Raw genomic sequence first — 26,563 nt, 5'->3', positions numbered from 1 at the left:
ATGCACACACAGAGAGAGAGAGAGTATAAAAAATCCAACTGGAAGGCATAATCCCCAGTTAATACAATTAAAGTCTAATTTAACCGCTCGTGTACGCAGATGTAACCGAGCTTTGGGTGCGCCGTTACCCCCCTTGGAAATGTTTTTTTTTTTTTTTTTCTCAACACAGCAGTGTGCAGAAGGCTTTTGAGCAGAAACAGGTGTGAAAAGCAATATAATTCATTTCTGCGCTGGCAGAGGAGGGCAGGAGCCTGGCTGTTGTGGGCCCTGGGTAGGGGTGAGAGGAGGTGATATATGGATGGATGAATGGATCGATTTATAGATGCACTCATCATTAAAGGCAGTTTGTTTTGCCTTATCTTAATGGTTTCGGCTTCGACTCTTAACTTTATTGCCGAGCTCGTTTGGAAAATTGCTTTCTGTAGGTTGGAGGAATGTGACAAAGATAAACAACATAACATTTTTGTTGTGTGATTTTAGTAAGAAATTATTGTTGCCTTGACTGAAAAAAAGCACAACTTCCGAGGAAGAACGCAGTTTGAAGTGTGAAGTGTTCTTTTGATGCTCATAGAGTGACTCCCTAATGTGTTGTATCTCTCTAATAGAGAATGTATAATTGATATGCAAATTCAGCAAATCTGTACTGCAGCGTGGTGCCAACTCAAGAACTCCTATCACTTCCTGAACCTCTCAGCTCACAGAAAACCAGATATGCAGAGCCTCGCCTGAACAACAGAAGGGAGGGGGGGAGAAACTTTTGAGGTCAGAGTTTGCCATTGCCTCAGATGCCATTAGTCTTCGGCTGTTTATTGCTGGAGCCTAGACATGTCAGCACCCTGGTCACCCACGACAACCCTGACCCGCCATGGCAACCCAGGTCTGGAAGGGTGATATCCTACTGGTTCAACCAGTTTACCTTTTGCGCCTTATGACACACTTATGGTGAAGACAAAGGGAGTTGACAGTATGCCAAAGCTACATGTTTATGACTAATGTCTTCCTGTAATTGTTGTCTGACATGGCCAACAATAATAATAACTGACATGCTGTGTTGCAGGTACGACACAGCATGGCTCTACTCAACTTTTGGTTTTTCTATTAGCAAACATTATAGATAGTACGTGGTACTTGTTTTTGGTACCACTTCAGTCGAGGTTCCAAGCAGGATGAGCTGATACTGAAAGGTTAAAACGCTGCAGACAACTGTTTGGTCAGAGAGAACTGTCACTAGCGCAGCACAAGAAATCCTGCACAAACTCATAATTTTCAACAAAACACGACTCTATCCACTCTCCCTAGATTTAAAAAAATGGCATCCCATCATTGTCCTATGAAAAATCCAGCGAGTGTTGCACTGAAGATGACGTCGTGTCAGTTTCACGCAGCCTCATTACGGTGATCAGCTGAGAGTCCTGCCCACACAGACGGGTTCTATCCGCAGTGCAAAACCAAAAAGAGACCCTGTACCAAAAGTGAGTTGTAACGAGTCGAGCTTAACCATGCTGTGGAAGTGAGGCATTAGTTATCCACTGCACAAATGAAGGTTTGTAATGAAGAAAAAATTAAATAAAATGTCCTCATTAATAGCTATGAAAAGACATCAGGAAGCTATCTTAAAAGGAGAGAATCAGCTGAGGATACGTTTTCATTCATTAATTCATCAAGGGCAACAAAGGCACGATGTCCAGATTAATACTGTAAAGTAATACAGTGGCCTTTGTGGCCTGGTGTCTCCGATTATGTCTTAATTCAATCTAAGTGGCAGTCAGAATCTTAGGCGCCACTGCATTAAGATTTCAAAGAGGTCCTAAGAGACGACAGACAGACGGACAGCTCTGCCAAAGGCCTGGCGTGACACTGTGATGAGACAGAACGGCGGAGAAAAACAAGAGAACAAGTTAGTCTTATTCTCAGCATTTTTATTCGGTTTCAGACAGTTTATCTCTGGGAATGGAAATGGCTTTGGGCTGTGTGTGTGTGTGTGTGTGTGTGTGCATTTATCTTTGAGGGCTTTAGTTTGTGTAAATGTGTGTGTATGTGTGGCTAGGACTGTGTGTTCTGTGTGTGTGTGTGCTATTACGAGGACATTTGGAAGCAAAGACTTGTACGTACCAATCGCAGGAGCGGTTGGTGTCAAAGAGGAGGCAGCTGAGTCAACCTGCCTACCCCCACGACACACACACACACACACACTCATACTGTGCCCCAACCCCCACATTACCCCACACCTTGTAATGAAAACATCATCAATTATCCCTCTTGACAGGCCCCAGGGACCAAAGTCAGACAGCTCTCTTTGGGGGCTTCTCTTTGTGGACTGACCCTCACACAGACACACAGACTTGCTACTCACACACTTCGCAACCATTTCCTGAGCATGCATGCTTATTGTGTGTGTTTTTAAAGTTGATGAAATCTCCTTTCTAGGAGGTTAGATAGTGATCCATGGGAGTGGATAGTAGATGATAAGACCGGCGGTGGAGGTGTAGGAGGCAGAAGGTGTGTCTGTATGTCTGTTGGTTCTGGGGGTGTTGGTGGAGAGGGGGTTATGGTATGGCCGGGGCAGAGGGCCTCCTGAAAGGCCATCTGTTTCATGATTGATGGATGGAATGATGGATGGATGAGTAGATGGATAGAGGGATACAGTAGATGGGTAGAAAGACTCATGGCAGATGTTGGTAGTTCGAAGGACACATTAGTTTGCAGAAATGCCCGGATATTATTGGCATTTCATCGTTATTGATGACATTGGTGTTCCTTGCCCATTGTTGTTTAGAAAAACAAACCCTCTACATGCTTTCATGATTTATTTTTTAGAATTTGAAATCAGTTCCCCCCGCCGTTGGTACAGATGGTGTTTATGTTCCCTACTTTAGGCCAGCCAGCCCACCTTAATGCATGTCATGGTAACATGCTACAAGAAAATAATTATTCTAACGAACACATGTCCATTACAGAAAAGTCCAAATAAAATGTCATATACACAGCAGAAGAAGAATATATAAAGTCCAGTTTAGATCCTTTAAAAAAGCCCCTTTACATTTAATTCAACCTTTATTTCAGCCTTTTCTGCCACTTTCTCCTCTGGTTCTTGTATCGTTTTACCCTCCTATTTAAAAGCCCTCAAGGGCAGTTAACTTTTAATTCATACCACCTTTGAACTCTTCTAAAATGTCTGCCATAGATCTAGACCAAAAGCAAGTGTGTGTGTGCGTGCGTTCGTGCTTGCATGCATGCGTGTGTGTGTGTGTGTGTGTGTATGTGTGTGTGTTGATCTGGCCTTAGTCAAGGGGCGGGGCAGTGTGTTTCCTTGAGAACGTGAGAACTTTACAGACCCTCAAGGTCGATCAGCACTGGAGGGGATCACCAGTCGCAAGATCTTACATGGTTCCCCAGAATACACGCACACGCACACGCACACACATATATACACACACACGCATTCATCCTTAGTTCATGTTTAAACTGCAGGAGCTTCCTTTTTAGTTTCTGTTTTTACACATTGTTGTTAGACATTGCTAGCCCAGTGATTTACATGTTTTAAAATATTACATGTTTGAATGATTAAACATCAAGATGAGAACATTTTTAATCCCGCTCTTTAATTTCTCAATTACCATGTCACCACCATTTCCATCTTCTTCTTCCCTTCTCCCCTCCCCCCAGTTCTCATATAATTTCATAGCTGGGAAACTATGAAACAGTTCAGTGTGCGGTTTCATTGTTGTACGTCTGAATGATTGATGGCTTCATGCTGAAGCTGTGTTTCACACTAGTCCTATTTTTCATTATCAGCTGTGTGTTACACGTGTGTGTGTGCGTGAATGTGTCTGTCTTGAGAGTGGACAAAGGCCCAATAACTCAAATGTGTGAAATTGTTCTTGGTTTGGTACCCACTAATCAGTTTACGATGATTTCCAAATCCAAAGAAGAGGCCCTCTTCACACACACTCAGATGCAAACACACACACACACGCACGCACGTACACACACACGCACACACACACACACACGTTTGCACGGGTCGACAGCAGTGATGTCAGTGCCTGGGTGGGGTGTGGAGTTCCCCACCATCACTGTGGTATTTATTGGAGAGTGAGTGGCAAGTTGACGTGTGGAAGAGTCAGGGAAAAATATTGTCATAAGTCTGTGGTTGCTTTGGAATGATTCTATCCAACTCTTAGAGATTAGCAATGCTAGCACGTTAGCCTCTCGTACTCACCGCAAGAGAATACATTACCTCCAAGATACCTCCCTTTTTTTTGTTTAAAACTTTGGCCGTAAAAATATTCACCACCTTTCAAGACACAGAGTTTAGCATGGCTTCTGTGCGTAGCATGATTTTGTTCAGCCAGTGATATATTAAATCTGCTAAGTGTGAAATCACATTAGCGCTAGCTGTTAGCCATTATCCATTAGGCTGTGTTTGGTGATCCAGAGGATTGTGGGATCTTTTTCTGGCTGGAGTCAGCAGCTCAATACCTTTTACTTACAGCAACTGCAGCAGCCTGCCCTAGATACGTTTGGTGTGTGTGCGTGTGTGTGTGTGTGTGTGTGTGTGTTTGTGTGCGTGTACACGTGCGCGATTGCATATGCAGTTGTGCTATTATTTGTATGTGTCAGCTTCATATCTCTTTTGTTTCCGCCGTGTATGAGTGTGTACGCGTCTTTGTCTCTCATTCCATGTGTGTGCCTGATGGATCCTGTGGCTTTGTCGTCGTGGTAATCAGTTTGCGCGTTGGCTGAACTAATTTATCAATTCAGTTCCTCCCACTTGTACTCTCTCCCATGCGTGAACCCTCTCTCTTTCCCCTACACTCTGTCTCCGTCTCCGTCTTAGACAAAACACTTCTTTCTGAAAAACCATAAGGGTATCTTTTATGCATGCCTTCTCCCTCTCTGACTTCTCTCTCCTGTTCCTCTTTTCTTCCATGACTCCCTCTCACTCAATTTTCCTATAATGTAACAGCTGCCTTACATTTTAATGGCCTTGAACCATGATATCATAGCAATATTGGTGCACTTGCGCTGTTTCAAAGGCATTGGGAAAGAGCTATGATTTATAGATGAGATATCTTGTGATATCTATCCATAACTCATCGTTTTACACCTGCTTGTCTCATAATGTTATGATTTAAGTTTTCTGCATAAAACACTGTAAGTCTCATGTTGCACTAAAGACAGGTTGTATGGAGGGTATATGGCCATAGGCTGGCAGTGTGTTTACAATTGGCAGGCTGACCCAAGGTGCCCCTGTGGAGCGGGTGTGTGTGCATGGCAATGTAAGTGCATCTGACACACATACACACACACACACGAGTATGCATGTTTGTCTGTGCTGTGTATGTTTGTGTGTCAGGATGTGTGCGTTTGTGTGTCCAGCAGAGTGAGAGAAATCATAGCTAGTGAACCAGGTGGTGAATGCAGACAGGCAATAACTCATGGTAGAGGAGTCGGGCAGAGCTGAGAGGGGAGATGTGGTGGGAAAACCTACGCCAACGCACACACACTTCAATTTTTCTCACATTTCACTACCCTGCCTTCTTCATACTTCTCATCCGCTTCTTTTAAACATTTGTGTTCCCCTCTGTCTTCTAACGCTCTCTCTGCAGTACATATTTCACATTGCATATTTGTCAGCTTTCTTCCCCTCTCTCCTTTAAGTCTCTCTGAGGCGTGCTGTTGTAGTGTTAGCGATGGCGGGGGGGAAGTGAACAGGGCTGAGGGTGCTGCTCACTTGTTTGTTACGACAGATTAAGTCATTGATTTGTAAAAGTGGTGCACTGATGGAGAAGGCCCTCCGCTTCTCATGTCGAGGAGGGAGCGAGAGAAAGCAGGAGAAGGAGATGGAGGGATGCAATTGGCCGCAAGACAAGAGAGGCGAGGATATTAAAATAGAAGGAAAAGATGAGAGCTAACGTTAAAGAGAGGAGTTAAGTGGAGGTGGGAGAAAAGAGGGGAGAAAAAGGAGGCAGCATGAGATAGTTAAACAAAATGCTAAATATAGAACAGAGGGACGGAGGGGGTGGAAACGGGTGAGAAAGATAGGGAGATACAGGAAGGAGGGAGGGTAGTAGCTGTACTTTGAATGACAGAGATGTCAGAGAAAGACAGAGGAGGTAGAGAGAGAAAGCTTAATCTTTCAACGGCATTGGCTGCGTCCTCCTTGCCTTTTATAGTTGCCGCTCCAAAGAGCATAAGGGAGCAATTGTGAAGTACCCTTACCTAGTTTCAGCATTCCCCCCAACCCAGGTTCGTTTCACCCCCCTAGGGGCCAACGGTGAGTTTCTAATTAAAACGTCTGGGGCAAAAGGGTAATTATGATAATAACATAATAATATCGCCGGGGTTATTAGAATGTTCTGTGGTCCCCAAATTGCTTCCTCTGAGGGATCAGATTTCAGTTGCATTACGTAAAGTCAAATTTCCTTGAAAGTCAGGTGAAATGAAATGGATTCCCACATGGCCGAGGTGCAATCTGACAATCTGATTCCCTCTTGTGAGTCTAAAAAAAGCCCTTTAGTTTCTCATCACAATGACATATCCAACCCAGACCCCCCCCCCCTCGCTTAGTTCAGTTCAGTTCAGTCAGGAGAGCGTAGGAAGCATAGTCGTTTATTTAATAGTTTTTGTTTTGTTGCTCTGACCTCTCTCCTAATAGCACTTTGTTTCCCCGCTCCACGTAACGAGCTCTGTGTATTGTAGCCGTGTGTAACGAGTGAACATTTGTTTTTAAGCTTAGAGATCACTGCTAGAAAGCTAGCTCCAAGCACTGTAGCTTGGAGCTAGCATGCTGTTGCTTCGAGGGGCATCCCGCTGCTTTCTCTCAGCTTTCTGTGGTACCTGACTGGGATGAGGCTTTGTGGATCCCCTCCTACTCCCCATTTACACACCCCCTCCATCCCAGGCAGCCCTGAGGCAGCCCACCTCCAGCTGTGGCTGCCGTTCACTGCCCCGCTTGGTGCAAGTACCGATTGCTTTGGAGTGCCTCCCCTCGCTCAAATAGGCAGTAATTACGGGCTTAAAGAGGTTTAGTGGTCCAGCAAACTACATAATCACCCCCTGAATTAGCCCCAGCTCATCAGCCTCAGTCCAACGAGCAGCGCTTACCACTAGCACTAGCTAGCATGTTGCACCCCCTTCCCTTTATTGCACAGAGGGAAGCACAGCAGCAGGTGTTGTACAACATCCGGCCCCCTTAATAAATTTAGCCTCCCCTGAGCTGGAATGGGGAGGACTAATGAAGCACGCCCTCCCTCTTAGTGAAGTACAGACACCACACAAACAGCACATGAGATGCTTTCCTCCAGTATCAACAGACCTCACCCTTTACATTCTAGGTTGAACACAACAATGCAGCACTTTGTTAAGACTTGAGACTTCGGTCATGTGCATACATGCTATAAGCTTCAGTATACATACAGACTAGAGACCCACCCAGCTGTAAAGCACACAGATCATTGTTCACACCCTGCAGCACAGCAGGAATAGCTACAGTGGTGGCTGCACTGCATTTCGTTACGTGCCCTTAGAGTTTTTTTAGAAGAGCGGTGCATGATGCTAATCATCAATTATCAGTGAAGAAGATGGTAATGCTGTACATTGTCTAATCCACTTTGTACTAGAGCTTTAATGACATACTTTTCACCCTTTGCCTCACCAGCTAACTAGATTTATCTCGTTCCCATAGGCAAGAGCGCTGAGAGATTTCCCTAAATCAACAAAAGCTGTTTTTTGAGAGGAAAAATGCTCATTAATGAATAAAAAGCCCAAGAACATCTGTTTTTTCCCCCCTCCAATTTCTTTATCTTCAGAAGAGATGGAGAGATTGGATGACAAAAACAGTTTGAAAGGGGGTTTCTTTCTTTTTGCCATTTCTGGTGCATATATCGGGTTTTCTAATAAAACAAAACAAAAGTATTATGAATTATTCATGGTACAAGCTTTTGGTTGGTTTACCATAGTCCGACGCCATAAAAGAGGTGGTTTCTGCTTTTTGCAGCTTTACAGCACTAAGACAGGGGGCGTTTATTTTGCACACTCCGAAACTCTCGTCCTGTAGTTGGTTCATTTTGAGTCTTTCTGAAGATCTGTTTTTGCTCTGTTTTGTTATTTTGCATCGGAGCAGCCCGAATCAGAGGAAATTAGGTTAGGGGTGCTTTGTTTTTTTCTGTTGTTGTTTTGTTCACTCTCACTCTCTTTTATTTTTTCTTTAATCCCCCCTTTCTCTCAGAGCAGGCTTTGTTGCTGGGTCCCTGCTCCCTAATGAAGTCAAAGGGATGTCAGTCGATGCCACCTACACAGAAAGGAATTTGAAATACCGTAGCTCTCACAGCGCAGTGTGAGCACGCACACACACACACACACACACACACAGACGCACACACACACACACACGCGCACAGACGCACGCGCACACACACACACACACACACACACACACAATGGATGAAACTTCCACTGAATGAGCAAGAAATTTAGGAAAATTGGAAGCTTGTTCTATGAGATATAACAGGCGTACAGTTTGGACCGCTTGTTTTAAAGTCTGCTTGTGCACAGGGTTCTGGGCATTTGTTGTTAGCATAACAATGTGCTTGCCTCCCCAAATATTTAAGGTAATCTCATACATGTCTGGCAGCAGAAAGGCTACAATTCCAGTAAAGTGTGTGTGTGTGTGTACTTGTGTGTGTGTGTGTAAGACAGTTTGGTATGATACTCTGATGCCCTTCTAGCCAAAAAGGCCCCCGGATTAGCCGTCAGGCATTCCTGATGGGCAGCTCGGTTTCCACGGTGATTTGACCTGGGAACAGTGAGGGGAACAGACCTGGCCAAGTCAAGGCTTTTCACTTTTACCTCAACTGGCAGTCAGTAAACATGCATGATGTTATTGCGGTAACCTTCTTTTGCGGAAAAAAACCCCACAACAAAAACGTTAAAGTATCTCACTGATAACAGGAAAGTACACCAAAGAAAATAGATGCACATTAGCATGTTGTTTACTATGATTCAGAGCATTTTCTGTCATTCTTGCGCCTCGTGGCAAACCCCAACCATCTGCTGGTAAAGAAAGCTTTCTGGAAATACCATTGACCCACGTCTGTTATCCACAGATTGTGCAGCGTCATGGCCTCTTTTTGTGGCACGTCACATGGCTGTGACAACATATGATTTTCCTCTCTCTTATTCCTCCCTCCATCCTGTTTCATGGTTGCAGTTTTATAAAGCTAATGTGGCGTGTCAAGCTTTTTTAATGGGATGCAAAGAGGCTCGGGAAGCGCGGCTTTAAATAGAAATATATGCAACGATAACACCATAACGTTAATGGCTGAAGACTGAGAGGACTGTGGATGCAGTGAATTGGTTTAAAACAATGGAATCACACACATTACGGTAGAGATGTAGGTAAATGCAGGCTATCATTTAAAATGCAGTATATGTATGCCAAAATATGTAAAGGTTGAATTTTACTACCATATTCAGAGTCCTTTTTTCAAGGATGGTTACCTTATTTTTGAGCCACAGCAAAATTAAAAGTAAAAAGTAAAAGTGGAGAGAGAGAGAGAGAGAGAGAGAGAGAGAGAGAGAGGGAGAGAGGGAGAGAATTGCTGAGGAGGCGAGATGAAGAGAAGGGAGAAGAGCAGGAAGATAAAAGACATTTCTGAAATAACCCTCTCCTCGTGGTGAAGTGCAGCATCCCTGACAAAAGAGTGACTCAGACTCTCTCTTTCTTTTCCATCTCCCTGTTATTGTTCCTAAGAGACTAAGGTGAGGCTTTTATACAATTTACAAGTCACAAAAATAACAATAAGGAAGCCACGACCTTTAGGAAGTTAGTACTATTCCATGTCAGTGAATGTTTTGGTGGGTTATGGCTCCCGCAGACGAGGGTAAGATATCGTTTGGACGGTTCCTCCTGTAAAGGTCAAAGGTCAGCTCTACACAACAACAGCCATGTGTCCTATCAAAGAGACCCTGAGGATCCAGCAGAGCAAATACTGTAGCTGCTCTCATATCGTGAGCCGTTCTAGCTTCAGGGTTATGGCCAGCAGCGGGCTTCCATGCAGTGTCTATGAAAACCAAGCTAAAAGTTGAGGATAGTTAAGCTGCGAAGTGTGTATCAGATAATAGTCAGTAACAGTGTCCTATGCCTCCTGTGACTCCTGACCTGTTTACAAAGAATGTATTCCTGCTTTAAACATAAACACGATTGCAATATGTATTTTTTGTAATGTAATATTACTTCTGTAAGTCCACACAAAATGAGATTCAATGAAAAGTATTAATTCAGCAGTTTTCTACAGAGCCTTAGGGCGCGCTCACACTATCCTCCCGGACCGAGACCCGGACTTTAGGGTACTTGTCCCCCCTCCCTCTCCCCCCCGCGCCCCAGCCCCGTTTGTACTCACACTACCAGGGCCTCGGCCAATGCTTCTTGCTGTCCATACGCCTTCAAGCCGTAACACGTCACACGCATTGATCGCGTGTGTGGCTTTGTTTACAAATCTTTCCATAGACCTCTGAGTTTTTGTGCGTCTTGTCGACTGTTTTTGAATATTTTCATCCGACCAAATCTGCAGTAAACACTCCACCTCCGCATCACACCAACGTGAACCTTTCACCACCATTGTTGTTGTTGTTTTTAATGTCCGCGCATGGTCCGTCCTTCTATTTACATGTCCGAACAGGCGGACATAACGCTACTGCCGTAGGGCTCGTGCTCGTGCGCGTGCACGTGCGCACGCTCGTGCTCGTACATGTGCAAACGGCTCGGCTAAAGCCCACCTATTTCAAGCGGGCCGTGGCGGCCCAGCTGGCCCCAGTTGAGCGCGGAGCGGGTGCGCTCACACTACTTAAAGGTACTAGACTTTAGCTGAAAAACCGGTTTTGGCCGCGGCCAAAAGGATAGTGTGATCACGCTCTTATTCATCTAAAGCTGATGACGCTTTATTATAAATTATGACATTTTTCTACTGCCCTGCCCAGAATAGTTTTCTCCTGGGATAGACACGGGGCAGGGGGAGTAAAGAGGGGTCTCGCAGAATATGTACGCTGTTATCTCTTTGTTAAACCCCCGAGGCTCCAGATAACCATTGCCATGTCTCCTCCTCTGCCTCCTCCTTCTCTCTTCCCCTCGTTCCTTCTCTCCGTCTCTCTCTATCCCTCTCTTGTTCTTGTCGGAGGGGGTCAGAGAGGAAGACGGTCAGACAAGGAGGGGATGTTACTGATGCTCTGTTACTCAGCCCCCCACACACATCTGCACGCAACACACACACACACACACGCACGCACACGCACACGCACACGCACACGCACACGCACACACACACACACAGCTGAACTTGTAGGCCGAGCAAGCTCTGTGGCTCAGATAAGAAAAATCGCACACGTAAACACACACACAAGAAAAATCTTGACTCATACGGACACACGCAACACAACAGACACGCACAGTCACACGCACACTCTGATTGATAAGACACACAGATGAGAGAAGCGAAAACACACACCCCTCCTGGCACCCACATGCTTAGAGCCCAGCAGAGAGCGGTGAGCAGGGTGGAAATTCTCATGAAAGGAGTTGTATATTTGGAGAAGACATATCATTAAGATAGGCGGAGGGAAGGGAGGGAAGGATGCGCAGAAACTTTCCATCTGCTCTTTTAAAGAACATGTTATTGCTCTACTCACTGAACGTCTCTCTCACTCTCTCAGCTTGCTGAACTTCTGCCAAAGGCCGTTAGAACACCAAAATCACTCACAGACAATATTAAAACTGGGCGACTTGTTGCTGAGCGCAAAACTAAATCATGGTGTTTTGACAGATAGGGGCTAATTTAGCAGTTTAGGAAAAGAAGGAGGGCCAAAAACAGTTTTCGTGTATCAGCTTTCAGGCCATCTCTCCCTGGTAACTCTTCCAGTGTGTGTTATTTAGTATTTTGTGAAAACTCATGTGGCACATGTAGGAGAATGTGTTAGGGGCAGAGTGCAGTGGTGGATTACATTTTCAAATCCTCCAAAGTGGAAGTCTTCACATTTTTACCTTAGTAAAAGTTGTCTTCTTAGCAAAAGGTACTTGTACTCATGTTTAAGCAGCATTACTATATTGTAGCTGATGCAGGTGGAATGAACAAAACACTTTTATACGCTGCTGGGCAGTTATCTCTGTAACTATTAATCATATTACCAATACAAGCACCTCAAAAGTATACTTTTCACTCATGCAACCAAGTGCGTATTTCTCACAGTGCTGCTGCTGAGATTGTCTGTGTCTGTGACTGTGTGTGTGTGTGCGTGTGGTGGTAGGCCAGAGGGAGGGAAGTATTGAAACAGGGTGTATTTGTACTGTACTATGTCCCCTGGCGTGGCCGCAGCCCCCAATATCACGAGGCAGACACTCCTGCTTCCCCTGATTTACGACACGTAGAATGGACACATTGGTCTTTTCATGTTCAATCAGCTTTGTTGAGAGGGAAGATTTAAAAAAAAACAAATTTTTCACATGATTAGCTTCAATATGTCCGCAGTGAGTTTGTGTGGCGTCTATATATCAAGTGCTGAATGCGTCGAAGCATCAGATGACGCAAGCCTGAAGCCTGAAGAATAACGTTTTCTCACTTTTTTAAACACGCAGCCAGACGAACGGCGCCCCAGATTTGTAGTTATTTTAAATCTGAAATGATCTGATCACTCTACAGTATGGGAGATACTTGTGTGCGCACACACACACACACACACACACACGCACAAACGCACACACACACACACACACAATATCAATGGACGGACTGTTCACATGCATGTATGCACACACAAACACACACACATAAAGACGCACAAAAGTGGCTGTAGGAGTGGACACAAATTTGGCCAGAGGCGACAATGCAATTATAACTTAGCGCATGAAATTAGCCTCCTTGTGTTCCCATTCCCCACAACCAATCACATGGACAAGGGAAGGCTGGGAAAAAAAACACCCTCGACTCTCTCCGCTGGGTTGTCTCAGCATTAAACACAATCCTGTTCATTGTGCTGGAAAAAACTGTCATAAAAAAAAAAAAGAATACTCTGGCGCCACTGATTTTGCATGTCTGATTGACTATCAAGTATGTATGTTCTTCTTAGAAAGACTAGATATATTATACAGTAGCCATATGGGTGGCGCCTTTCATCGGTCACCATAACACAGATTAATAATGTCAGGGTTGTGTCAGGGTGGCCTGATCCTTTCATTCAAATAAATACATTTCTAATCACTGAAAAATGACTTTGTGTTGGCACGGCACAGCCATTCCCCCTGTTTTTTAGTTAGAAAATAAGGAGTAGGGGAGTTTTTGATGGTATTACATTTAAAATGTCTGCGTGTAGCTACTGCTACAGCGTAAGTATCTTAAGTGGAGCTCCTGGCCTCGTTTCGATGAAGTAAAAGTGACCTAAAATAAGTTTTCTTCTGCCATTCATTGTCATCATCAGAGAATGTGGAGTATGCAAAATGAAAACACTGCAGAACGGACCCTTCAGTGATCTTTATAAGGATCCTCTTATGTATCACTTCTCTCTTTCCTAAATATATACATAGCATTTTGGTATATGCGTAGTTTCCACTTCCAGTTAGTGCAGCTATCCCCTTCAACAATCTATTCTCTCCCCCACTCTCCTGCTCCTCCCTCCTCTCCTCCTCTTTTATGGCCTGCCTGTGGTGTTCAGCACAGTCCATGTCTTGTCTCGGTCATGAACAGCACATTGTCCTTCACGAACAAGGCCCCGTGCAACTGTGACACCCCCCCCCCCCCCCCTAATATAAATCAACACACACCCAGAGTTCACATTTATCCAATTTATTCATTCTATATATTTAAACAGGTGGCTCGACTTTTTACTGTTCTCAGCTGGCTCCTCCACGAGGGGCTGCAGTCGGTAGTTTGTATTTAAACGGGGCTCAAATTCACTTTTGGTTGTATTTCATGTGTCAAATTGTTTAGAGTAAGGTAAAGTAATATATGTTATTAGCGCTCATAGAACAAATTCCTATTAGGTGAAGTTAAGACAGTATACAGATATAAGTTTAATCCTCGGTGTGAAAAGAGATCCACAGTAATGTAACATTGTTCCACCCTCTCACTGGCAGATATTTTAATATCTAAGGTTTGAAAGACTGAATATTCGATTACATGACTTGAGGAAACTCCCGCTCTTGTTATAAGCTGGTGCTCAAAAGGACGAAACTTAGAACGCTTTCCGTACTTTACGTTTCTTACAATACGTGCAAATCAATTGCAAAAAGAATACGACAAAGTGGCAAACTAAACAAAGTCATGTTATTGTACCGGCTGCAATAAGGATGAAAGCAAACAGCAGCAGGAAAGACAAGAGGTTTCACGGTCTCTTGTCTGTATTCCATCGGGTTAACGTTACATATTCCCTGCTCACTGATTACATATGCAGCGGGGTGAAAGGGGGGCCGCCGCCGCGAATATATTTGTGTAAGAGGCTGCCTAATTACCAGAGCTGGTTCTCCACTTCACTTAACTTTCTAATTGGCTTGCCTTTTTGGCTGCCATTAATTACAAGATTTCATATTCCATTAATGATCGGGGGGAGGGAGGCCCGTTAACGTGCACACACTCACACATACTTACAGTATACATCCAGATAGACACACATGCACACACACAGGCTCATACTGACACCTACGCACCAATGAACATGTGCACACGTCTCATTTTCTACCTCTCATTACGCAGTGTGATTTTGTGTGTGTGTGTGTGTGTGTGAGTATAACCTGTGCCCTAGAACAAGTCTTTCTTTACTAAAAGGCACATCAGACCCTTTTTTTCCAACAACAAGAAGCTTCATTAAACAATTTGCGGTCAGCTTTTCCTCATAGATGTTATCTTTTTCTCCCGCAGCATCCTTACCCGTCAGAAGAACAGAAGAAACAGCTGGCGCAAGACACAGGCCTCACCATCCTACAAGTGAACAACTGGTAAGTCATTTCGGAGTTTACATGCAGTCGATTTCGGGGCTTTGTACCCCGAGGCTATCCAAGTTCTTAATGATCGGAATTAATGCCTGCACTCCACCCCTATTTTCATCCTACGCACACACAGAAAGGCACACACCACTTACCGAATCATCCTCACCTAGATCAATCCATCTAAAGAGATATGGCCTGGAGTGATTTTCCAAACCAACAGCCCAACTCAGCCCAAACATGAGCGTCCATGTTAATTAAGAGTCAAACTACCATCTGAAAAACATCCAATAAAATCATCCAACATGCAAGTTGGATGATTTTATTGGATGTTTTTCGCAGCCGCACAAGAATGATTACTGAGAAAGTGGTAGCTCTGAGACTAATTATATGGTTTCACTTTGACTTATTTTGGTGTGTGTGACTTTTTGTAGCACCTTTTACTGTGATAATCATTTGGTTTAATCAGTCGGGAGAACATCTCATTTAGCATTTATTCCCAGTTTTGCATCCGCATTGTCCTTGAAGCTATCTTATAGTTAATTTTTCAGAGCTAGTTAGCCATGCACTGACACAGAATGACTCAAAATAACACTGTATACTCAAATTAAGAAACAGAAAAGGGCAGTTACTTTTTGGCATTAGATCTTGGCAAGAGCTGCTCATTATTCTGTAAAACAATAATTTTATTGGGTGTCCGCTGAACATATATCCCTTTATTTCATTATTATTTAGTACTTTTTCATGATGCATTTGGCGTTTTAAGTTGTCCTTGTTAGTAAGGAGCCTAGCTTAAAAGTGCACAGCCGTCGTGCCTTTGCAAATTAATGCTCTGTAAGTGCCAACTAGCCTGTTAATTTGGCACAAATGTGGCCGGCTGGTGCCATAAAATAAGGTTGCTAACTAGCCCTTTTAACCTTAGGTAGCACTGTAAAAGATAGAAAGGGGCCCTCTGTCCTCGTGCGGCTAGTCTTATCAGAGAGATGGCTATCAGCGCTTGCTTAGTGTTATTAGCCATGTCTAATTAAAGGGGCTGCAGTCTGGGTAGCCGAGGCAGAGTCCAGGCAGAGGGTGTTTGATCTGAGCAGCCCTTAAAATAATCCTTGAAAGTAGGAGTTAGTTGCTAGGTACGGGGCATGAAAGTGAAGACTGCAGAGAAGCAAAGTGCAGCACAAGGAGAGAGAGAGAGAGAGAGAGTTAAAGAGCCAGACAGAGTGAAAAATAGATGAAGAGAAAGAGAGGGAGATAAGGAGAGAGGGAGAGAAAGAGATGAGACATGATGAATCCCCATTACCAGCAGTCTAATGATGTTAACATTATTCCCAGCCATTGTTCAATCTGAGACCTCAGAGACAGACAGACGTTAGATTAGGGTATGGTGTATCAGTCTATGGAGAATTCATTTTATACCCGGCCAAAAATAATGCGTACCACACACACACACACACACACACACACACACACACTGGCAGAAAAAGGCCTCCTGACCAGAGGGAATCCTGTAGAGGTTATCAAATCACGTGACCCCTCTGAAATCCATGGGGGATCAATTCTTACAGCTGAGCTAGAGCCAAGCTGTGTGTGTGTGTGTGTGTGTGTGTGTGCGTGTGTGCGCGCATGCGTGCGTGTGTGTGTGTGTATACGTTTGTGTGTGAGTGAGTCAGAGAGTCAGTCACATGAACAGTAGCTTGGTCACTTAAGGCTCTCATTCTGTTTGTTGTTTTTATTGGTAGGGGGATAGCAACACACCCTGAAGGTGTATGTGTGTGTGTGTATCTGTGCGTGACCAACACACACTGTGTAAATCGTGGGAGGTTAATCTTGGTTTGTGGAAGATGTTCTGTGTGTGTGTGTGTGTAAGAGAGGGGAACCGGGGGTGGTTAATCTAAGGGGTATTAGCTGTTAAACCCTGCATGCTGGGATCCCGCTGCCCCCTCACATTTTGTTGTATACAAGTGTGTGTGTGTGTGTGTGTGTGCGTGAATGTATGTGTGTGTGTGTGTGTGTGTGTGTACGCTTGTCCAGAGGCATATTTCCATGCACGGTTGTTTGAGTGAGCTAGCGAGAAGGAAAACAATAGAGTGTCTAAGGTGGGGCGAGGGAGTGATAAAGACAAAGACATGGAGAGAAAGAGAAGAAGAAGAGGAGAGAAAAAAGGATGACAGAAGAAAGAAAGATAGATGGAGAGGCAATCAGAGAGAAAGAGATAAAGAGAGAGAGAGAGGTTACGTTAGGGGAACTGCCATTTCGCAGGCGTGTTGTTGTGCTGGTTGGGAAGCCCCGTCATTGGGTGTCTCCATAGCAACCCCTAGTGATGTTACCTCCTGACCCACTGATTTGGTGAAGTCAATTTCCCTTGCTGTGATTCTGTTTGTCAGTGCTGTTGATGAACACACACTTGCCCCCCCCCCCCCCACACACACACACTTTCTCATGCGTTCACTTGCACCAAATCAGGTCTACAACTGTGACATCGAGGCAAAGGGGACTTCAGAAAGCGTAAATCACTTAGTGGGAGCGTGTTTCACGGTCATACGCTGTCCATCGGCGCTGGATTCATGTCGAATGGCCACAGATGAACCGCGGGTCATTCATGTTTTTTTGTCCCAACAATGGGAAAACCTCACAATCACATGTACAACTGACACATAAAAAACACCCAAACAGCACAAACACACACTCTTCCTTCTTCTTTATGTCAGACATACACAATCTCTTTATTCATGTGTGCAATGTGCTTAACATATATACTCATACACCCACATTCTCTCTTTCTCTCTCTCTCTCTCTCTCACACACACACACACACACCATAGATGTGTTAACACACATGTCGGTGTGTATTATTGATGAGTGAGCACGCGGTAGGGCTCAGCAGATTAAATAAAAATGCTAAAGGCCAGCAAGGGGCGCAGATCACTCATGAATTATTGGCAGAAATACACTGCACAAGGGAATCTCAATTTGAATGGAGAAAGTGCATGAGCGTGTGTTTGTGTGTGTGTGTGTGTGGTAATGCGTGCACATTACACAGCAAAATCATATGCTGAAAATGTATACGTGTACTGTACACACCCAAATGTAAATTCTGCAACACATCAGTACATTGCACAGTGGCTTATATATACACACCTGCAAAGTCACATGCAGACTTTGTAGACAGATATGTAAACAGAGTATAAGAGTGTATTGTGTATTGATAAGTCACCACATGCCACATACATAAACACTTATGCTCACAGTTAAATGCTCAACAAGGTTGTTTTTTTATGTATACACGCAGGCACACAGCAACACATATGACAAGCACCGCAGAGCAGATGGATTCATGTTCATTAAACATATTGTGATATAAGCAACATTCATTCATTCATTCATCTTCAACCGCTTGTCCCTGTCGGGGTCGCGGGGCGGCTGGAGCCGATCCCAGCTGACATCGGGGCGTGAGGCGGGGTAAAATCCCAAGTCGTAAATGAAATACACCAGTATTCGTCTTCTCCGCGTTTGTTTTTCTGCATACATTTTGGAGAAATGAAGGATTATGTCATGCAACAGACTTGATTAACATCTCATTATGGTCGCAGCCAAAAAGAAGAAGGACAAAAAGTCTGTTATAAAGCAAAACCAATGCTGTCAGGTACACACACAGGCGCGCGCGCACACACACACACACACACACACACACACACACACACACACACACACACACACACACACACACACACACACACACACACACACACACACACACACACACACACACACACACACACACACACACACACACACACACACACACACGCACGAGGAGAAGAAGCCTTTAGAAAGATTAGTTTATTCTAACTGTCCTCTCTTTACACATTGTAAACGACTCTGAACGGGCAGCAGCTAAAAGCTCAGAGCGTAGCATATAAAATGTCTTGCTCTCCCTGCTTTCTCTTTCACCGGCGAGAGTCAGTATCTCTCTGCTAAGTTCTCCTAACGCTCCGGTGATGTAAAAATCGATGGGGAGGTCATCAGGTTTCCCTTGTTGGCTGCCCCTCCCCTTCCTGCTTGCAATTTAATAATGCCCCTTTAAAGGCAGTGTTTAAGCCTCACCGAGCGATTGTTTTGTCAATAAGACCTCCTTTTACGAACGTCTTAAAAGCATAGACAGGGAGAGAGAGAGAGAGAGAGAGAGAGAGAGAGAGAGAGAGAGAGGGGCAGTATTTAAGAGGGCAGAGTGGATGGACATCTAGGCTTCTTGGGAAGGAACGGCGTGGCACGTACAGTACATATATACCGCTTATTGGGTTTCCTGAAGGGACGGAGGGGAGGAAGGGTTGAGGGAAGGGGAAGGAGAGGAAAGAAGTGGAGCAGGGTTACACTGTTTGGCCAATTGCAATGTTCACGGTAATAAAGCATAGGCTACTGAATCAAAATTAAAGTATCGTTCTGGTTTATTGGACGTTAGTGTTTTCAAACGCTGTGACAACGCTAAAGAGAAGTCCTGAAGGACAAGAAACACAGTGGGACGATCACAGGTTAGTGGGACGATCACAGGTTAGTGGGACGATCACAGGTTAGTGGGACGATCAAAGGTTAGATGGACGATCACAGGTTAGTGGGACGATCACAGGTTAGTGGGACGATCACAGGTTAGTGGGACGATCACAGGTTAGTGGGACGATCACAGGTAAGTGGGACGATCACAGGTTAGAGGGACGATCACAGGTTAGTGGGACGATCACAGGTTAGTGGGACGATCACAGGTTAGTGGGACGATCACAGGTTAGTGGGACGATCACAGGTTAGAGGGACGATCACAGGTTAGTGGGACGATCACAGGTTAGTGGGACGATCACAGGTTAGTGGGACGATCACAGGTTAGTGGGACGATCACAGGTTAGTGGGACGATCAGAGGTTAGTGGGACGATCACAGGTTAGATGGACGATCACAGGTTAGTGGGACGATCACAAGTTAGTGGGACGATCACAGGTTAGTGGGACGATCACAGGTCTTTACAGTCTACAGACCAGCACACTCTCATTCACCTGTGACCTGCCGTACTTATTATAGTTGTGTGTTTCCCAATGCAATGAGGAACTGTTTGCACTTACGTCCAATTTTACCACCAGTTAAGTACAATTCTGAGGTATTTGTACTTTACTTTAACATCTTTATTTTATGCTGCTTTATGCTTCTACTCCACCACATCTCAGAATGACCAATATACATCAACTCGTAGATTATGATGTTTTATTCTAAATTAAACTAAAACCTATTTCATTTCTCCACCTTAACCAGCTGCAACATTAAAGTGATTGACACGGGTAGTGGTTAGAGCATCGCCCCGTGTAAAGAGGCTGAAGGTCCTCCAGGTAGCGGCCGCAGGTCCGACTCCAACCTGTTCGACTCCCCCTCTCTTTCTCTCACCCCATTTCCTGTCTGTCCTATCTAATAAAAGGCTTGAAAACTGGCAAAAACAGGACACATTAATGCATCAATAATTACAATCAAATTATATATTTTATTATAACATTCTAATACTTCCTTTCAAGTACTTCTTCCACCACTAGTTACTTAGCAGTTTTCTAAAATCTGGCTAACAGGTTATAGTTGCTTTGTTACAACCTCTTTTTTGTTTGAGAGAGAGAGAGAGAGAGAGAGAGAGAGAGAGAGGGAGGCAGTATTTAAGAGGGCAGAGAGAGAGAAACAAACAGGTAGAGTGAGATGATTTGCATGGTTCAGTATGTTGACAGGCTAGAGAGAGAGATGCTGGAACTTGTTCGCAGAAAGACTTCTGAGGTGTGTGTGTGTGTGTGTGTGTGTGTTTTGGAATTAGCAGGCCCAGTTTCAGTCCATGCCCTAGAGCCTGTTTCATACACTGCAGCTCTGTCAAGTTTCTTCAGCTTGAAACTCCCCGACATTACAGCAAATACCTCACACACACACACACACACACATGAACACACACGTTTCATTAGATAATGACCTCACCCTCGGATTTCAACACGGAGTTAAAATGTGAAAATCATCTCAAAAACAATATTTTTCACCCGAAGTCTTTTGCTGCCAGTCACCTTCTACAAGAATCTTCAGCCTGTGTCGACACGACCCTGTCTTCACTGTATTGTGTCAACACACATGTGTGTAGTCGTTTGTGTGTGCTTAGACAGAATATAGGTGTCCATGTGCAAAGACACACTGTGAACCAAACACCATCTCTCCTCCCCCCTTCCTCTCTCTCTCTGTTTCTCTTACATCACAGCACGCCGCCAGAGGCCAAACCTGCATTTCTCTTCATTCGCCTCTCTCTCTGTCTTTTATGCCCTCCTCTCCTCTCCCCACTCCTGTCCTTTGCTTTTCAACCTTCTTTTGTAGTAGCGGAGGGGGGTCCGACACATGAAAGGCGGCAGAATGTGAATGCCAGGGTCTGTGTTGAAGCACACACGGCCGCTGTCGTATTTGCCCGCCATCAGTCGGTTGTTGTTCTCACGCTGGTGTTTTCTAGCGTTGATCAAACGCCGTTGCGGAGGGAATCAGCAGGGACACGGAAAATGCCCCCGCCAAAATTAAATATCTAGGAAAAATAGGACACCTACTCTCACAATTAACGGGCAGACGACTGACATTGATTTCACGCAATTAAGAGAAGTGACGGTTTTATGTAAAGGATTTGCAGACAAAGAGTCAAATGATGAGGCAAACAGACCGTTGATGACATGAACTTAATCAGGGATTGTTCTGAAATCCTGCAAACGTATTCACCACCATAAAAGATCTTAATGACTCTTGTAAAAGTGATTATTTATTGGCTGGTTTCATCTTCTTTTAGAGATGTGAACAACTGATTTATCTCCTTAAAACACATATATGGAGTATTATCAGCCTATCACAGACATATTTATCCATATCAGCATATACGTTTTTCAATATGCGCCGATATGAACATCTAATGCAGAAAGGTATGCTTTGGGTGATTTAGAAATAGCTATTTCATTTTATCTTTATTAACAGTGTTCTAGGTATATCTCCTCAGTGGTAATTTCTAGATCAATGTAATACATTGTATCTGGAATGTATAATAATGTCAAATATTTTTTAATAAAGTTATTTGGCGGTCCTATCAATGCAAATTCAGTGTGCAATCCACAAGGTCTATTTTCATTCTGGCTCAAACTGCACTAGCACATCGACCACCTTAACCAAATTTGTCCACTCTAAAATCGGTATAAGTATCGGTCTTAAAATTCAGTCGGGCCCTATTATAGTGACACACTTATGTATTTCCGCTAATGATAATAAGTTCAATTCAAATGTAAGGATCTACATCTGTAAAAAAGATGTGCACCCCCCCTACACACACACATCCACTCCTTTCATGCTTGCGGACTGTGGATGTTGTTAACCGCCTGAAAATGCTGTCGCTAGTTTCTGAGATTCAGAGGGATCCCCATAGCGATGGCTGCTGTGAGCCAGCGGGGGGAAGTGACACGCGCAAAGACAGGATATGACACGGGCGGTATGGGGGGATTTAGGTCAACCACTGTGTGTTTGCAGCAGTCCCCACCGCAAGCCCTGTCAGCAATACTGGCTCTGTGTGACACTGGTCATCTGTGTGTGTGTGTGTGTGTGTGTGTGTGTGTGTAAACTGAGATTTTTTTTCTCAGTGGCCAAGTTTGTGTATATCTATGGTGAACAGAGACACACACTGTTTGTATTTACATGCAAATACATATACAGAAACACACTTACTGCTTACAGAGCTTTACATACACCCCCCCCACACACACACACATAGACACACAGCATACATTTCGATCCAAGCCCAAAGGCTAAAGGACACAGACTCTGTCCAACGTTGTGTTTGTGGAGTGGGCAGTGCAGGACAGCCATGTTGTTTCTGGGTAAAGCCAGGCTTCAAGCCATACCCTCTCTCTGGCGTTGATGGATGAGCGGCTGACTGCGTCCAAGACTGTCTGAATGTGTGTGAAGGGAAGCAGGGACAGAGATAAAGAGAGCAACGGAGGTCACATGTGACAGCTACACGCTCCCCTCTGATGTCTTCCTCTTGTCCTCTCTTCTCGTCTTTATTTCTCTGCCTCTTTTATTCTGAACTTTTTTCCTCTCTCTTCCTTGCCCCTTTCTTTCTTAACCCCTCTTTCTTCCACCCTGTTTATAGTTTGCCTTTTGGCGAGTCCCTTTGAGAAGTCAGTGAATGTTGCAGAGGCAGCCCAGTCAGCCAATGAGTTCATGTATGTTTTTCAAGTGGCCAACATTTCCTCTCTCTATAACTCTGAGAGGCACCTGGTTGTCATGGACACTCACACATATATACTAAACACTCACTCATACACAATGAGCTCTTCTCCTGTGGTTGCATGTGTGTGTGTGTGCGTGTGCGTGTGAGTGTGTGTGTTTTGTTACCCACCATGTCGCTCCACTCTGTAAAAACAGCTTTAGTGGTAGATTCATGGCTCTCTTAATGGACGCTGGGCTCTTGGGTAGTGGAGCAACAGTGTGTGTGTGTGTGCTTACTTATGTGTATTTTATGTGTGCGCAGTAATGGGGATTAAGTGACCCTGTGGCTACTCTCAGTCTAAAGCTCCTTTTTAAAATTTCACACTGTTTTCTCATGTTTCCCTCCATATGTGGCGCTGGATCCAACTAATCCACATCATGTTATTAGGAGCTGGATCAGCAGACCAGCATGTACTGTTCAGTGTGTCTGTGCATAGCTATGCATGTATTTGGAGATGGTTCAGGGACTACTTCCCTGCCAATAAAGACTCATATGCATTACTGGCTCAGAACACAGGCCTCCTGTCTAATAACAGCAGCACTTACAGTTGATCATGTGACTCCCACATGACCTCACTTCAACCTTACTTGTCAAGTGTGGGTGTGTGTATTGTTTTTATGTGTCCATGCATGTTTGTTTATGTCATGGTGCCACAGTTAACCCCAAGGTAACATGTAAGGTACCACTCTTTCGCCACAGACCTAATGCACACTGTCTTTAATAGAAAGAGGTTGAGAAGCAGAAAGGATCATGAGAAGGACGTATGTCTGTGTGTAAGAGTGTTACGAACCTGACTGTGTAGCTATTTGATTGTTCTGAGCAGCTCGGGGGAAAACAGTGGAAACGATGACAAGTGAGCACATGCAGCAGAATGAGTGCCTTGAGTATGTTTAACGTGTAACTCTCTGTGTGCATGTCAGTGTTAATATGTGTTTAAAGCTGCACACACAAATTAAAGACAATCCAGTCTCTTTGCACTATATAAGGTATTGCTTATGCACAGATCATTTACAGTCTTTGCACAATCCTAGCTTAAAATTCCGGGGGGTCACCAGCCTAAAACTTCGAAAACCAGTGCTTTAATTAATGTTCTCTATCATTTCATCTACATCTCCATCATAGTAAAGATTTAGAAACATATATTTAAATAAGAGTAAGATAATGCACAGTAACATGATGCAATCTGATACCAAAAAGTGTCACAGTCCTTGCAAATGTAAACTCACTCATTCAGTGTTTTGAATACTGCGTAACTTGGTTTAGTAGTATTTGCCCAAATACAAATAATGCAGATACAATATGATGCAAAACAGTAATAGCGAATTGGAAAAACAAAGTTTTGTGGATTTGTGTGTGTCTGACACAAATAGTTCTGCAGTGAGCAGCTGCATCAGTTTATTTAAACTAACCTGAAGCGTCTAATCCAAGCATCTGACCTGAGAACGACACTGAGAGGAGTAGAGAAAGAGAAGGAGGGAGGGAGCTATGTGGGGAAAAGAGAAGGAGGTGATTTACGAGTTAACTCGTCAACTGAGGAGAACAAGGGGAGAAACTCATAACTGTAATTCCCTCACGCACCCACATGCAGTACACTCACATACCTACATAAACACACACATGCAGTGTGGGGGTGCATGGACGCAAATGCACTGCCACCCCCTGCTGTGCATAAGAGAGTGTGTGAGCTCTAATAAAATAACTAATTACTTAAGAAGATGGAGATGTGCTGGGACACAGGACCTGATAATAAAGTTCTGCAGGGATACAAGGTGTGACATAACACTGGGAATGGGTTTTGTGTGTGTGTGTGTGTGTGTGTGTGTGTGTGTGTGTGTGTGTGTGTGTGTGTGTGTGTGTGTGTGTGTGTGTGTGTGTGTGTGTGTGTGTGTGTGTGTGTGTGTGTGTGTGTGTGTGTGTGTGTGTGTGTGTGTGTGTGTGTGTGTGTGTGTGTCTGAGCTCCTACATACTGTATGAATGCTAATCTTGTGAATTTATGACTGGTAACTGACTATATACGTGTGGGTATTATATTATGTAGAGACGCGATGGCTAAAAAGTTATTTCAAAAGACATAATTCAGAAAAAAGACAACAGAACAGTGTTTTGTGTTTTATGTGTGTGTTCACCAGTGAGTGAGTAGGAAGGATATATGGGCTTGCCGTTAATTGTGGTTGAGCAGCAGACAATCGATGCTAGCCGCGCTGTGACAACCTGATGATAAGCTACATGATTCTACCCGTCAGAGCTCGCTTTCTTTTTAGTGCTTTTAAATCACATTGATTGGCAGGCAGGAGGAGTGTGTGGTTACACAGTTATTTTAAGCGGCTCTCAGATTTGAATATGCATGTAAACCTCTGTCGGCGTGCGCTGAAATCCACCACCGGCTCCTGAGGCGCGTGTGTGTTGCTGGAATATCAAGCTGCGTATAAACATGAGGCCTACACATACCGTGCATTTGTATGCACGTTCTCTCAGATTACTAATGTTCTTTTGGTAGTGAGTGCAGAGGATGTGTATATGTGTGTGTGTGTGTGTTTATGTGCACGTGTGTGTGTTTCTGTGTTTCATATTACTAATATAATATAGGTGGTAGGCTCAGGAGATGTGTGTAAGTATGTGTGCCACAGAAATTGAGAACTCCACATGAATTTAAATCAACGAGCTCGCTGAGTAACCTTTTGTATATCCAATCTGCATCTTTCCACTGCTCGTTATTAAATTATCCCCTAATTGGTCACGCAACAAAGGCAGCTGATGAAAAAGACAATTTCTTGCTTTTAATTGGGCATTTCACGTGTGCTTCGTGTACACCTGTGTGCGGCTGCCTCGGCCTAGTGTGTCTAGTGTATGTGTGTGTGTGTGTGATTGTGTGTGTGTGAGTGTCTCGGGTGTAATGAGAATAGGACATTAGCAAGGGCTTGGCAGACGCCGTCGCAATCAGTTCCACTCTTTCCAGAGAAGGAGGGAGAAGGCGGGAGGATTAATCCAGACATTAGCAATCTCAGACGGAGAAATAGATTGGAGGCAGAACAACAAAGAATTAGAGTCACCCAGTTTCCTTATATGACTTCTGAGAGCCTTCCGGTGTAACATATGGCCGACATGTTATCTGTTGCACTGTGCCATGGAAGCATACTTATATCAAGCATGTGTGCCCACAAACTCATACCCGTGGTAGTGTTCACACCATGCTAGATTCCCCTGAACTACACAAGGCCACATTTTTTTTTATGTCAAGTTATTTTCCTCCCTCCTGCTTGTCATTTGGTGTTTTTTGCCCAACTTTAGGCGTAGCACCAGTGTGGT

General features: G+C 44.2%; 1 protein-coding gene across 1 annotated transcript in view; it reads left to right on the top strand.

Moving 5' to 3' along the window:
- meis1b (Meis homeobox 1 b) overlaps nt 1–26,563 on the top strand; it is an 82,816-nt gene that overhangs the window by 43,166 nt on the left and 13,087 nt on the right. Inside the window, exon 9 of the mRNA XM_083923589.1 lies at nt 14,907–14,983. Coding sequence (XP_083779715.1) covers nt 14,907–14,983 — 77 coding nt within the window. The remainder of the gene's footprint in view (nt 1–14,906; nt 14,984–26,563) is intronic.

This window comes from Echiichthys vipera (assembly GCF_963691815.1).
Source record: "Echiichthys vipera genome assembly, chromosome: 11".
Lineage (NCBI taxonomy): Eukaryota > Metazoa > Chordata > Actinopteri > Perciformes > Trachinidae > Echiichthys > Echiichthys vipera.
Note: the sequence above shows the minus strand (reverse complement) of the source record. Positions and strands in the feature narration are given on the sequence as shown.